Source organism: Strix aluco, chromosome 21, assembly GCF_031877795.1.
Source record: "Strix aluco isolate bStrAlu1 chromosome 21, bStrAlu1.hap1, whole genome shotgun sequence".
NCBI classification, from domain to species: Eukaryota; Metazoa; Chordata; class Aves; order Strigiformes; family Strigidae; genus Strix; species Strix aluco.
In genome coordinates this window covers 583,102-597,983 of record NC_133951.1, presented here as the reverse complement: position 1 = coordinate 597,983, position 14,882 = coordinate 583,102, and the positions used below count along the sequence as shown (strand labels likewise).

At 41.8% G+C, this 14,882-nt stretch overlaps 1 protein-coding gene across 5 annotated transcripts in view; it reads right to left on the bottom strand.

Moving 5' to 3' along the window:
* Nucleotides 1–539: 539 nt before the first annotated feature.
* The window catches only part of SEC14L1 (SEC14 like lipid binding 1), a 43,032-nt gene continuing 28,689 nt past the window's right edge, over nt 540–14,882 (bottom strand). For all 5 annotated transcript variants that reach the window (XM_074846885.1, XM_074846889.1, XM_074846886.1 and 2 more), the window contains 10 exons: nt 14,006–14,195; nt 10,971–11,059; nt 9,960–10,030; nt 8,183–8,354; nt 7,730–7,864; nt 5,833–5,967; nt 5,125–5,376; nt 3,931–4,109; nt 3,261–3,362; nt 540–1,106 (listed from right to left, as the gene is read on the bottom strand). In XM_074846885.1, the coding sequence (XP_074702986.1) occupies nt 1,091–1,106; nt 3,261–3,362; nt 3,931–4,109; nt 5,125–5,376; nt 5,833–5,967; nt 7,730–7,864; nt 8,183–8,354; nt 9,960–10,030; nt 10,971–11,059; nt 14,006–14,195 (1,341 nt within the window). In that variant the 3' untranslated portion in view covers nt 540–1,090. The remainder of the gene's footprint in view (nt 1,107–3,260; nt 3,363–3,930; nt 4,110–5,124; nt 5,377–5,832; nt 5,968–7,729; nt 7,865–8,182; nt 8,355–9,959; nt 10,031–10,970; nt 11,060–14,005; nt 14,196–14,882) is intronic.

Here is a 14,882-nt window from a genome sequence, read left to right as displayed (position 1 = left end):
AAATAAGCAGGTAGAAAAAGAAAACAGTTATTGCACTGGCTAGTTCAGGTGGGCAGACACATTTGAGCCTGCAGAGGGGCAAATGAGAGACCTTTATCTGTACCCTTGCTGTGCCCCTTTTAGATAATACATGTAACACTGCACAAGGGACGCTGCTGCCATCAGCTCAACTGCTGAGGCTGAAGCTCCCTTTCAACCTGTGATAAAAGAGCATAAAGTCATCATACAACCCATAAACACAACCCTTTCCTTTTTAGGGCTACCTGAAGACTTTTTCAGCCCAGTATTGTACATGTACTGTGGGGAAGAGGGGATTTTGTTCTGCGACAGAAGCTGTTTTCCTTCTAAAACTACATTTCCTCAGACCTTGTTTCTACTCCCCAAGACAGACTGAAACTTCTCCACAGCAGCAGAGAGCTGAGGTGCCTCCTGTGCCCCCTGACAGCAGCACTGCCCCAGAGTAGCTCTGGCAGACTTGAATTCAGCAGATCAAATAACCTGGAAGCTTTCCATCAGATGAATGAAATAGAGGCTGACCCTTTTTTCCAAACAGTTCACATTTATTGATAACAATAAAAAAAAATCTTTTAAAGACTATCTGTATTTTATTACCAAGAATGAGGTATTATGTATACAAAACATTTACAGAATTTGATATGCAGTTCATGAGTACAGACAGGAAAGTGCAGAAGGACACTGATAACAAGAAAAAAGCCAACAGAAGAGTTATTGGCTGAGAGAAGGAAGAAAAGCAATAAAATCACACAAAGACAGACCAGGGTATGGGAAATTAATTAGACTGCAGTAATCAAGTCATATTGCCACAGCACTTTGCTTAGAGGAGGATTAACTATTGTTTTTCTGGAATTTTATCTCCCCAGCTGTTTGTGCTGTCATGTGCTTTGAGCTTAAAAGATGTGTTAAGATTAACAGCAGGAAAAACCCAAAGTGCCACTTTTGAGCCAGCTCAAGTGAAAAACAAAATATAGATCTTCAGACTTGAAAAGTGACTGCAACTCAAAAAGGTCTACAAAGCCAGACACCTCTGGACAGATGTGGAGTGTTGAATGAAGCAGTTTCTTTACAGTTGTCAGCAAAATCGCCATCTGAGAGAGAGAGAGAGAGAGAGAGAAAGAAAGGGGACCATCTTCAACCCTTACAGCCTGGTAAATGGACAGAGGCATTTGCAAAGAGCCATGAGTGTCATTCAGTTCACCTCAGGGCCTCCTGCTGCACTAGCTCCCCTGCTCCTGGCAGTACTAGCTGCTGCATGTCGAGAATCAAAGCCCCTCTTCAGCAAGCGAGGTTCCTCCTAGGCTGACAGCTCCTATGAGCAGCCCGAGCGCCGCAGCATGTGGCTGCTGTGCAGACGCTGGGCAAGGAGCTGCTCGACACCAAAGCAGTGGCCTGTCTCACACAACAGCACACTTCGGCAGCCTAAGTGACAGTCTAACCTCCATCTTTGATCTCTAAGTACAAAAACGACAAAACTGACCAGTTTGGTTCAGTTTAAGGAGACTGGCCTCTCAGCACCTCTAAACCTGTTACTAAAACATGTCTTTGTCAGCTGTCTGCCATGCTCCACAGCCACAACTGGTCTGCAGGAGGTGCTCCTAGGCAGAGGTTAGTGTAACCTGCTTCTCAGAAGCTTTGCAGTCATAAAAAAAAGATTCATACTGAGTTCAGAACCAGCTTTCCTCAGGCAGGGCATCCAGTATCTTAAATGAGTTCCTCTTTGACAGTGCAAGACCTCCACAAGCTCTTCTACCACTTACCCACAACAGTGCTGCCTCCCCAGGACTTATTAAGAGCCTGTCCAGCTTCCTCGTAGGGACTGCAGCCCAGCACAGTAGCTCCCTTCTGCCTGGATAGATAGTCTAGCTCTAAGAGGGTGAGGAAGACCAGGCAGGGTCTAACTACACAAATCCTGCTATATTTCAGACTGAAATCTTCTCTGCTCCACTGCCAGCTATGGTCTGTAGTTGCCTGTTGAGAGCCCTTTGCTCAGCACTTCAGTCTTTTGTGCCTTCTGCTGTGTGTGGGACAGAGGGCTTGAAGTGGAAAAATACCTGAACAGACTTTACCAAAAAGAGTTCAAGTAGGATTGCTTGGGCCTGGGTAGAAGAGGGACAAAATCCAAAATGGCAGTTTACCACTGGCAGCAGCAATAGTGAAAATGGTCGAGCAGGCACCGCTTAGAGCATCTTCTACTGTATCACTGAGAGTGAAGATCCCTGTGCTCCCTGCCTACATTAAAGCTTCTGCTGCTCAGAACTAAAGCTCTCTATTTCTGACATGCTCAGGGAAGGATAGGAGGCAAGAGGGATTGAAAAGTGCACAGGAAGGATGTAAGCCATACCTCCTCTAGACTGATTTAAGAAGCAAGCTTAAGCTCTGCATAAATTCCTGATAAGAACAGAGTCTCAGTAAAATCAATTCACGTGGAGTGTACTAAGGAAGCGGAGTGAAGCTCCAGCACAGAGCTGGGAACAAATCCTCAGACCGACTCTGGATCAGCCCAACATGACACAGTGAGGAAGAGCCTGCTCTCTGCCTCTCTCTCCGGAGTGCTCCAACCACAAATCCAAGGAAAGAATTAATTGCTTTAACCCACCAAGACCCAGAGCTCAAATTCCCCAAAAATGTGCTCATACAAAAGGTATTAGTGTTTACAGCCTGGCCACAGCTCTGTGGGCGTGCCTTGAAAAAAATGGACTCACAAAGTCAAGTATCCAGCAACTGCTTTTCTTTGTCTCGGACATCACTGAGTGGCAATGGGAGAACAGTTTGCAGCACTGGAAGATCGCAGGGGATTTCTTAAGATGGCAAGGAATGTCCTGACAGGAAACTTGCAGTTGATCTCTAATGCACTACAGAGCATTTTTGGTAGGGTTTTTCTCTTTTTTGCTTTTTTAACATTTACACAGTTAAAAAAAGTTATTCTTAACTGATGCACTGGTTATTTTTCCTTTCAGTGAGAGCCCTTGTGTTCAGTTAGGATTTGTGCAAGCACACTTGCAAAAATATTTATGGCTGAGTTAGGAAAAAGGGTTAAAGTTAAGAGACAAGCTCTTGGATCTAACAAGGACCAAAACCACTAAGTTTAAAATTCAAACAGCTACTTTACTATCTATAAAAGGCTTTTGTGGGGTGGGGGTTTTTTGCACAATTGCCAGTTGAATATGCTGTATTGCAGTCAGCTGCCACAGGCGAGGGTCCAGCCATCTCATCCATTTGCTTTTCATCTGTTGTGGCACTACCTGGAAATCATGGAGCTGGAATGGGACTGGCTAGAAGAGGTGGTGGCAGCACTGAGCTGGGAGAATCCACTGTGGCTTGATTCAAGGCTGGTCATAGATCCCCTGCAATAAAAGACAGTTGTTTTAAGCTTCAGAACATACAAAGATTTTGAATTTTGCTTTGTATCTATTTTATTTGTTTGCACACTGAATAAAAAGCAAGTAATGGTTTTGGTGCAGATACTCAAAAGCTTTTCTGCCTCACCACATAAGATAATGGGGACACCAAGCACCTTCTTGCAAAAAACAGATGCTGTTCAAAGAGACTGTGAACTAGTTTCAGCCAAGGATATCAACTGGCAGGCAGCTGAACTGACTCAGTTCCATTTTGAGTTCCACCCATCTCTACATGACAACCTGCCAAGCCCAACAACTCACACAATGCTTTCAAAGCAGAGCAAAGTGACCAGTGATGATTACAATGAGATAATCAACCCCTTTTATACATTAGCTGCCCACAGTGCCAGTACTGGTCGAATTTTTTTATTTGGCTTTTTGGTTTTTGAGGCCTTAAGAAAACACAAGTCCTCACAATTTACTTGTATTTAAGTGAACTTGACACTGACTTGATCATTTAAGTATCAGAAAGGTTTGACATCAGCTGCCCTTCATGAACCTTGGCCAGACATACCTGAAATCTTCAGATCCTATTACTTCTGTATAGTACATCACTTTACACTTGTGAGAGGAAACCTGTAGAGATGCTAATACATCATCCACACGAGGCAGGTTGGTTGTAGCACAGGCAGGCATGCTGTGAAATTTCCACTGGAGAATATAGAAGCCAGGCCACCTGGTCACGTGTGATCCCTGGAAGCAGCCACAGCAAAAGTTAAAAGTTAACCTTGTTAATACAGAGGTTTGTAGGCTTGAAATTTCTTTTCTAAGCTTAGAAAAACTGCCTACATGCCCATAAGACTTTTTCCCAATGCCAATATTTCAGTTCCTCAGCCAACTGGCAGTGCTGGTCAACCCTCCCCACACAGTATGCTTATAAAAGTTACAACAGAACACCAGTGGATCCTCCTGCTTTTTGACAGTGTCAAGGGGTTAGGATTTAAATATACTGAAAGGACAAAGTTCTTGTTTAAAACAATATCCATTTTTTCCATTTATTTTCATTAGCAGTTGTTCTTTGAGACTGAAAAGAGCAGTGAAGGCTCCTGCCTCACAGAAAGAGAAAATGCAGTTCAAGAGGTCACTGCCCATATTTCCAATTAGATGACTTCAGGAGCTCCTTTTTCAAAGGCTGTTCAACTCTTATTTCAAGTCAAAAGGAATAGTAGCAGCAGAGGGTGACTGTAAACATGCTGCGTGTAGTATCAAACTTGGTAAATTAAAGGATAGGTTGCAAATGCCATTAAAAAAACTTGAGGAACCTTGGCCATAAGGACCTCCTTAAGGTGCCTGTTAGAGGGACACACAGCAGCTCAGTCTTAATTTCCAGACTTTTCTCATTACTGAGGTAAGACACTATGATACTCTTCAAACACAGACTGTTTGCTTCAGAAAATAATGGTCAAAGTTAGAGCACAAGGCATGTTTTTCTATTTCTGGATGCACACTTCATTCTAGGTGGCTCCCCTGTATTCCTTGCTGATCAATCTCAGTCACCGTTGGACTGATGCAACCTGCCCTCCCAGCAGATCCCACGTGCACACTCCCCCCGTTCCCTGCAGCTAGGAACAGAAGCTGAAATGTCGGCCCAAAACAAGCAGACAGTCTGGAGCTGAATCACCAGTCAGTCCTCAATGGGTGTGAATGAGGAGATGCAGATTTGGAGCTAGCCTCCATCTGCTCCCACACCAGGACTCAGCAGCCTTACCTGCACACTCTCCCCTTCCTTGCAGATAAGGGGAGACTCCACCATACTGTAATCACGTCCCAACTGCCAGACTTTGTCTATCAACTGGACGTTGTTGCCACCAGGAGATGTAATACTGTGAGCTCCCAGAGAGTCCTTTTTAGGAGGCTGTGGAGCTCTTTTAGAATGAAAGATGTTAAAAACAATGTCGCCCTTGCACACGTCAAAATCCCACGTGATCACAGATGAGGCATCCACAATCTGAATGAGAACCTGAGACAGAAAAGTCATATTAGACATTAGCAATTTGCTCAGTAAAGAAGCTCCTACCAGAGGAGACACAAAGAACAGAGCTTTTCTGTTTGCTGGGCTTTGTTTGACTGTTGAAAAAGCATTGTAGATAAAGACACTCCATCAGGAGAGAATTTGTATTTTAAACACATGACTTTCAGAAGCTCTCAAGTAGCTTCTGAGAATATTGTTTGTCTCTGCTTAGAAAGTGGTTTTGAATAGAAAGAAAACCAGCAATATTCTCTAAATACCAACAAGGTGATACCAGGAATGGTCACAAACTTCAGCTACTAAAGCATCATTATGCAGCAGAACTACAGAACAAGGTGAAAGCACGGCAACTAAATAATTCAAGTTCTAAACCATTTTCAGACCGAGACACAGAGTCCAGAGCAGAGGGCTGAGATGAAAGAAAAGAAGGGTAGGCTGCAACTGTACCTCATGGGGAGCTCCTTTGAAGACACTTGCAGACTGGTAGATTGTTTCAGTCCAAAGCTTTATGTCTTCATTTTCCAACTCTTCTGCTGTCCGGTAAAGGGACTTGGGAACCAGCCCACCCTCTGGTACTTCACACTAGAAGCATAAACAGCCATTAAAAAGGATCCCATCTACATCCACACCCTGTCATGCTTTCTGCCTGCTAGCTTCAGAAACAAAAACTCACATTCAGCAACTACCCAAAAGAATGAGATATGAACACTGTTTGAAAGTAATTTTATAGCTTGTATATCATACACACATACATTTATTTTACAATGATCTGGTTTAGGTGAGTTTGCAGAATTAGATGCCAGAGGAATAGATCTTGTATCTACACAGCAGCCACCACCACAGAAAATGACTGTGCAAATGCTATGGTTATCACTCATACTGCCCTATACTGAAAAAAGATGTGAGCCATGTAAGAATCCTGAGGAAAGTGGCAATAGTGACTCAGTCTAAAAAACTATATAGCCCCCAGAGACCTGAAAGAACTGGGGTAGCTAAATTTAAGGACAAAGAATGGTGGGGAGATAGAGTAAGTTTCCAAACAGGTAAAAGGATATTGCAGTCAGGAAGGTAACAGTTTTGAAGTTACAACTACCTTGACAGCTCAGTACTGGTGACACAACTTCTCTAAGCAATCTCTTTTTTTTTAAAAGCCTGTAGTAATGAAGTTAGACAACTATCTGATCAGGAATAGGCTCCATGGAAGCGTTTGGGGCAGTAGAAGTGTTTGATAACTGAATTAAAACAGAGACTTGAAAGAATCTTTGAGAAGTCATTTTTGTTCAAATATCCAGAAGTAAAGAAGAGAAAGAGACGCTATTATTGTCTTGTGACCAGCAGGAAGTATTGTAGCAATTTGCTTTCTGCTAACATTCACTTTTGCTTACTTAAGCAGCAGATTTTTCCAGCTTCTCAAGCTCCAAATTAGATAGCACAGACTCTCTCTACTGAAAGCTGCAGCAAAAAGCAGCCCACTGAAGATAAACACATGCTCTACTCTGACACGTCTAATAGTACTTCATTATAATTTCAGGCTGTGTTTGAACAGACCTAGATGAATTTAAGAATGGTACAGAAATTAATCTAGAAAGTGTACAGGGGTTTAAAAAGCAAGCCTGAAATTATGTTTTAACACAGCTGAGTTCAGAAAACCACAAAATCATCTAAGTGTTACTGTGACGGAGGCTCCAGAAAATGCCTGAATCGCACTCCCACACCTTAGTCACACCAGTGAGCCTGTGTTGTCAAAAACATTACAGAGAAAACAAACCTTACAGTATCACTGAGATGTTAAAATGACAGATTCAATTGACACCCATATCCTAGGCAGGAAACAGCTATTAAGGCACATGATAAGGGACTGAGAAATTACAGTATCTTGCAGTAAAACATTTTTTTTGGTTTGTTGTGGGCCGATGCGCATATTGCGCTAGGAGACCTGCCTGTTTGTTAAGCCCTGCTAGCAGACGTGCCACACATTTCCTTGGGCTCCTGTGGTATCGGTTGGTTCTTTTAGGTGTCAGGCTTCTGATTACCTGATGGTGACAGCTCCTGCTCAGTGCTGTGCTACCACATCTGCTTGAACTTGACAGGTAACAGACACTACAGCTTTTAACCATGCTTGGCTATTTTGAGAAGTTATTTGATATTCATGGTAGAGAAGCATTGTACTTCTCTTTTTAAAGTGTATCTAGAAGAAAACACTAAGCCTGGAATCCTACATCATAGTCCCTGCCTCCAAACTACATTAGGAATCATTCTGTGCTTCTAGGCTTCTTCGTTTAGAGGAGTGAAGGGGAAAAATAAAAACCCATAAGTTGCTATATGCACTAGTTCATATTCATACCATGCACTCTCCACCAAGAAAGTCAGGGATAATTTCTTTATCGATGTAATCCAGCAGTCCCCCAGGGCCCTGGTAGTCATTTCCAGCATAAATAAGGAATTTCTTTCTAGTGTTGTCATCAATAAATGGACTAACCTACAAACAAAGAAAAAACAGAATAGATCAGGATCCCACATTTTTCTCAAGTCAATTTTGAAGGCATCAGTTTGATCACATTAAGCGTTACCATCCTTCTTATGCAAAGTTCACACTACAAAGAACTAAATTAATCAACTATGTAAGCAAGTTCTTAGGCAGTGTTTTTTAATCCATTCCACAAATCCTATAAAAGAGATGTTACCATTTGGTAACATTTCCTGCTTATAAAGCCTGATCTCTAAAGTGTTTTTACAAACTACAAGTGTGTAGCAGTGTACTGAGAGTGCTGAGGAATACTTTGAATTACAAACATACCAGTGTCCAAAGAACTGGGAATACTCGAGGTGCTCTTAGGATAAGAAGACGACCCAAAGTCTCAGGGTAATTAGCTTCGACCACCTCAATGATTCTTAGCAATGCTTTGACACCAGGTCTCCATAAATGCCGCATGTTCAAGCCTTCCAGATCTACTAGACAGGTCCAAGAGCTGAATTTGAGAAAGATAAAAATGAAAAGAAAAGTCTCAATAGCATCAAAATTCTCCTTTCTTATGCAAGAGTCCAATGTACTGAAGTGTGCAGACCCCACCGCACGTTTCAGTTTCTTCTGTTTTACACTACCTGTAGACACTGGAGTTTAAGGTCCTTAGAACAGAAATGTCTTAAGAGTGTGCCAAGCACAGTTACAGAGGTCGTGCAACAATCACTTTGCACATCACGCATATTCCCCGCTCCCTGCAGCATGCCAACTCCAGGTGAAGCTTAACACGAAGCCAAAAAAGATCCTGTCAACAGCCAGCCCAAACGTTAAACCATTGCTTTTACTGGGAAATCAAGTCGCCACGCTGCTGCTATGAAGCAATTTAACATTCATGGTGCAGATTTCCTACTAACACTGTACAGCAACAGTGCCATTACATGTCAAACCTAATTCTGTTGTCAAGTCTCAGGGAGGGAAGCTTTTCCTATAGGAAGAGGTATGTTCTTAATACTAAATACTGAGCTTCAGCATATGCTTTGGTTACTTTCCAAGTTCAGGACTCGCCCTGGGCACAAATTCAAGATTTACAGCTGTGCTGAACCAGCTAGCATCCATTAAATTATGCATAAGGCTTCTATGAAACAGCAAACACTTCTTTGTTTCACTTTGAATGTTTAATATGTAGTGCTTTAGGATTACTTCTACAAATGAAGATCCAGTAGGCAGCACAACTTCACAATTACACACATGGATTTGACCTCCCACTGACAGCTAGGACAGCAAGTTCTTTAACAGGGAAAAGATAAGCAGACACACCATGCAACCCCAAACCTTTACAGATTAAGGGAAGGAGTCAGAAACTGAAAAAAGTCCAAGAAACACTGTTCCTTTTCAGGGCCAGTACTGCATTCATTCCACACTCTTAAATCCATTTTGCAGTTAACACTTTCATAAGTGACCCCTACAATGACTTAAAGATGGGATGGCAAACCATTTCTGACTGAACTTCACACGAAGTCATGCCAGTACTTGGAAAACTAGACCCCAGGTTTCATAGCAGCCTCATGACCTCACCTTGGATCAAGAGTTAAGTAACTGCTTATAATGAATGGAGAATGCACACGAGAACTGAGTGTAATGAGCCTTGGTATGGACTATAGATGAACAACTGACATGAAAACAATACCTGAAACTACTGGAAAGGTTATCCATGATATTATCATGGCCTGATTTTTTTGGCAGCCTGTACCAATGTCTGCCTATAAAATCCCTCAGAAACAAAAAGGGGAGTTAGGCTGCATTGCTTTGCAGACATCCAACAGTAGAAGCATAACACGCCCCATGCAGGACCATTATGAGCACGACACCAACACTGCTGGAGCAGGTGGTGTGTTTCCCCTCAGGCTTGACCATGCAGATGCACTCCAGTGGTAACTGGGGAGGTTCTCTGTTAACTGCCACTGTGCCTGTATCTGCACACGAGACGCTGCCTGCCCTTTGCTTGTTCCATTTAATAAACTTTGCTCAGCCACACCACACTGCCTGATGTTCCCCCACACACACCGTGAAACCAGATAATTCCCAAAGAGCAAGTCCGCTGGTTGTATTTTACCTTATTGGCCTGCCAAATACTTTCGTATTCTCCTCACATCGCCTCAGCCCTTCTTCATTTATTGAAAGAACCTGTACAAGAAAACATGTTGTTTAGAGAAGACAGTCTTAAACTGAGTAGATGGGATAAAGAAAAAAAATGTTTATATCCAAAGACTAATTAAAGCTACAAGCTCAAACCAGCATAATTTTTTTTTCTAAAGAATGAACTAGAAATCACTGCAAGATCAACCAGTGGGGTAAATGTTGAAAAATAAACATGCCTTTTATAAAAGCAGTAAAATGTAAACAAGATCCTCAGGAAGACTGAGGCCCAGGAGTGATACAGACAAGAAGTCTTCCTACACTTCTGCCCCTTAAGTATTGATTTCTTATTTACTCAAAAATTAAAGCCCTTAAGTCAAAGCAAGTAATCTTGAAACAGAACTAGGGCAAACACACACAATTTAGTATGTGGCTGGAAATGCCACTGGAATAGAAAAAGTAAAATCCAGCCCCTGCTTCTAGTGGTTGCTATGGCCATGACTGTCATTACTAGGAGTCAAAAAAATTATTGCATTTCTGCCAGTTTTCTGCTTGGAAACTGAGCAAATCCACAAAGCACAGTCTAAGTCATGCCTTTAGAGAAGGCAAAATTACAGGCAAGTACTTTTTCTTTAAAAATAAATTATTCTTATTCTTTGAATACGGGCTTGACAAAATCTGAACATGGCATTTTGTCTTCTGTACAAATGCAGAGACTTGAAGCACTGTACAAACTGCAGAAGAATCTGTGAAAATGCTAACCAATAACCACAGGGGCTGCCAAGAACTACGCCTTTCCGCCATCAGTTTGCAGTTGGAAAGAATGCAGAAGATCAGCTACCAGGAGCTTTCAGATGTATTCAAACCAAAAACAGACGGCCAGAGAGTACATCAAAATATCCAGAGTGATGAATGTTCTGGCAGAGGAGGAAATATCTAAATGAAAATATCACATTGTTAGCAACTTGTTGGCTCCAAAAATACTTACGTATCGAAGCAAGGCCTCTTCCCCAAGAGCTCGCACTAAGCCTTTGGTATCCATCTGTCCCAATCTCAGCACATACAGCGGGCGACCATCTGAATAACGAGAACAAATATATCAACATAACCCTTAGTTTTACAGCAATAAATAATTTGAGTGAGCTAGTTTTATGCTAAAAATTCAAATGGAAACAAGCCATAGTCACTCCAAACTTTGTTGTACAGCTGGAAGAGAGAGAACCTGGAGCAGATGTCAATATAAACTTTACCCTGTCCAGTTACACCAAAGGATCGCCTGTAAATGAACTGCAAAACTTTAATGGACATCTTGATGCAAAAATAGCTCCCTTATCTGCAAGGAAAGTTCAAAGGATTTCAAGCACATCAGTACACACGAGATCTCAGTACACAGGACGCAGGACTGATTAGCTTCCAGGACAGCCAAGATACAGGAAAAGCTTCAGTCCATTAGCGTACCCAAGAGCTGCAATGAAGGCAGTCAGCCTTGTATCACACGTGATGCAATACTGCTCTGGATAGCTTACAGCAACCTTTTTGGAAAAGTAGTTACACCGAGTTCTGAGAATTAATGAAACAAAGTGTTAATCCAGAGACTTGCTTTCTGCAGTATTTGCTGAAGTCACACCTTTCAGCTATGTCATTACATATTATGCGGAACTGGCACAGAGCCTCACTTATGCAGGTTAAGCCTGGTGAGAACAGACTCTGTTCCAGAGATCAGCTTCAAATGGACCCTCTGCATTCAAAGCCCTGCCTTCTCACGGTCATCTTGCTGCAGACTTGGGCATCCTGATACTGTCCAGGATACAAAGGCATTAAGCTTAACTGCATTGGCTGAATTTGACAACCAAAGCTTGCATTTCTGGCTCTTCATAATAGGAGCTAGTTGTCTGAAACAACTTCCATCCTCCTCCTCAAGCTGTGATGCACTTTTTAAGCTTTGCTCCATCTATTCTAGTACACAAGCCAAATAATCACCAACTTATAAAACTGAATATGCTAGGACACAAAAAAAATCAAAAAAAAAGCTTTCTACATGAAAATCTCCCTGAAGCCCTATTGTCTGTTTAGCATCACTTCCCTCCAACAACTGCAAAGAGAGGTATCAAATTATCACTAAGTCCTTTGGCACACAAGGAAGGAAACTGTCAAAATATGCTATTAAAAAACCCCAAAACTGCAGAGTCAAGGCAAGTTATTTATTTGGCAAAGATGCTACCCCCCATGAAAAAACACAGTATTTTGTATTTTATCAGGTGGTCTAAAATAAAATGTTATTTTAACATCAGCACACACTTATCATGGAATGTACTGTTTAGCTTTTGAAACACTAAACAAAAAGTGCCAGTGCTATTAAGTTTCATAGCAGGTCTCCCTCCCTCACAGATGCACACGTAACCAAAACCCAACTAACAGCTTACTAGCCCTGGTCCACCCGAAGGACACGTGAAGGAGTCTCAACTGACAGTGCTGTATTATCACAGTATATTTTATATTCCATTAGAGCTTTGTGGTTTAAAAAAACATTTGATTGAAGCATTCTTGTCAAAATAAAAGCCACTCAGATGTATAGAAAACTGTGCTAATTACAAGCCAAAACAAAAACTTTTATTCTTTTGTACTAATAGCTCATTCTAGACAACAGGCTTCACCACTGCTGCCTTTCTTTAGTGCTAAAAGCTATACAGAATTCAGCTAGCTTAAGTTTGGCACATATAGCATATGTAGGAGGAAAAGAGCAATAGTAGAAAAGAGGGTTTAAAAAAAGAACTTACCACTGTAAAATTTTAAATTATAGAGAATTGCTCAGTTTTGAAATTCTGTTTCCATTACTGACAAGTCCATGCTTTACTTGTGGGCATGCTGCAAAAGAGATCAAAGGAACTGGAGGGGAAGGGAGGGGGGCATGAAGTTCACCACAAGAAGAACTTCTCAGAAAAACATTAAACCACCCTTTGATGCATTCTGTACCTTTCTACTCACTGTCAGGACTCAGTTATGTGCTATTGACAGAGGAAGTCTTTGCAAAGTAAGGACAAGGAACTGACAGAAAGGGAGAACTTATTCACAGGTCTTTTCCCCTACAATCTTTACAAGCATACTCTCATTTTTCATTTTCTCAGTTTGAGGTCTGTCAAACCCAAAGCAGCAGGGGAGACCATTCAAGCTCTTCAGCTTTACAGTGATTAAACTTCTGCTGTGCCCTCCCTATCTCCCGGCCACTACTGCTGACAGCATCCTGTCCTGTTTCATATGCTTCTTGTAACAGGAAAAGCTAGCAGAAACAATGGTGCCTAGTGGGGAAAAGACTAAATCAGAACACAGCTCCCAGTAAGAGATCATTTCCTTATCTGAAGAGCCCAGCTTGCCTCAAGCAACAAATTCCAAAACGTTTCATTTCTACATGTGTATTAGCAACAAGATCAGTGCACGATAAAGCAAGCGGAGGGATAGGGGCGTGTGTGAGGCACAGTCGTCCATGTTTTAAAGATCTGGCCGTGCCTTACCATATAAAGGGAATTCAGCCAAAGCTTCTTCCTGTCTTAAATAAACCTGCTCTCTTTGATGTTTTTGCAACATCCCACTTCTCATCATTAAGCTGATTGTAATGCCAAATAAGTATTAATTTATGCCATCAGCAGACTTATACAACATCAGAAATAACTTGATTAGAAAGGTATACTTATTTACAAACATCTGTAATCACTGAGAGTACTCAGCATTTGCATAACACCGTTCTTAGCATCTCAGAGTACTACAAAAGTGCAATTAACTTTTTTTAAGCTACCAGCAAAGCAGAGCTCTCTAAAGAGTTAAATATATCAGTATTAGAAAGATTAGGACCTAGGAGTCTGCCTCCACCAACGAAGGAGCTGGCAACATCAATTGAAATGCATTTAGTACGTAACAACTGAGAAGTTCCAACTATCCTTCCAGTCAACTCTGGTTAAGAGAGGGACAGCTATCACCTTTAATTCAGAACATAAACAGGCTGCTCAGTATGCACCCTACAGAACATACCTTTGTCATGGTGATGCCAGCCTCCTGCATAGTAATCTTGGAGCACTTGAGGAGGGTTCCAGGTGTCTAGAATATAGTCTACCTGGTGCTGCTTACGCCACGTCAGCGACTGGCAAAGGATCTCTCTTGCTTTATCGATGTTGAAGTCCCGCGCACGCAGGAATCTTAAGATGTGCTCATCCTTTGGGATCTATTAAAAATACAACGCCAATTTTGTATTCAAGGTTTGAAACAAGAACAAAAAAACAAACAACAGAAGCTGAAAAATGTGCAGACCTGCACCAGTGCAGGAGGATGGTATCTAACGGTGGAAGTTACTCAAGCAAATCAGTCTTTGTTTGCAAAACATGAGCCCTGTCAGGTACTGCAGCTACCTTCATAACATAGTGTCATCAACTCGAATGTAATCATTTACACCTGTATGACCATACTAAGTCAGTCCAATTTAAATGAATCTAGGGATGAAACACAGACTGTATGTTATTGTTAAGTAAAAGGAAGTTGAGACATCCATGCAAATCACAAGCCACTGGAAACCCCCCTGCTATCAGTGATTTAACTGACCACACTGCTTCCCTTTCAGTACTGCACTTAGGGACATAGATTTGAGAATATGATGTCTGGCCAAACCAAACAAATGTAAAAATAAGGTTACTGTAGAACCAGGCAGACTTACAAAACTGATGTTACTCCCCTGTGCTGGTTTACTGACATTGAGAGGCAGTACTAATGATTTAAGCACCTCAGCAGGCAAAGTCAGCTGGACAGCCACAATGAACTACTCCTATTGTCACTGTATAGACTTAATTTAGGTTTTGATCGTGGAAGGCTACTTAACAGGTACAGCCACAGGAGGTGTGGCATGATGTTTCATCAG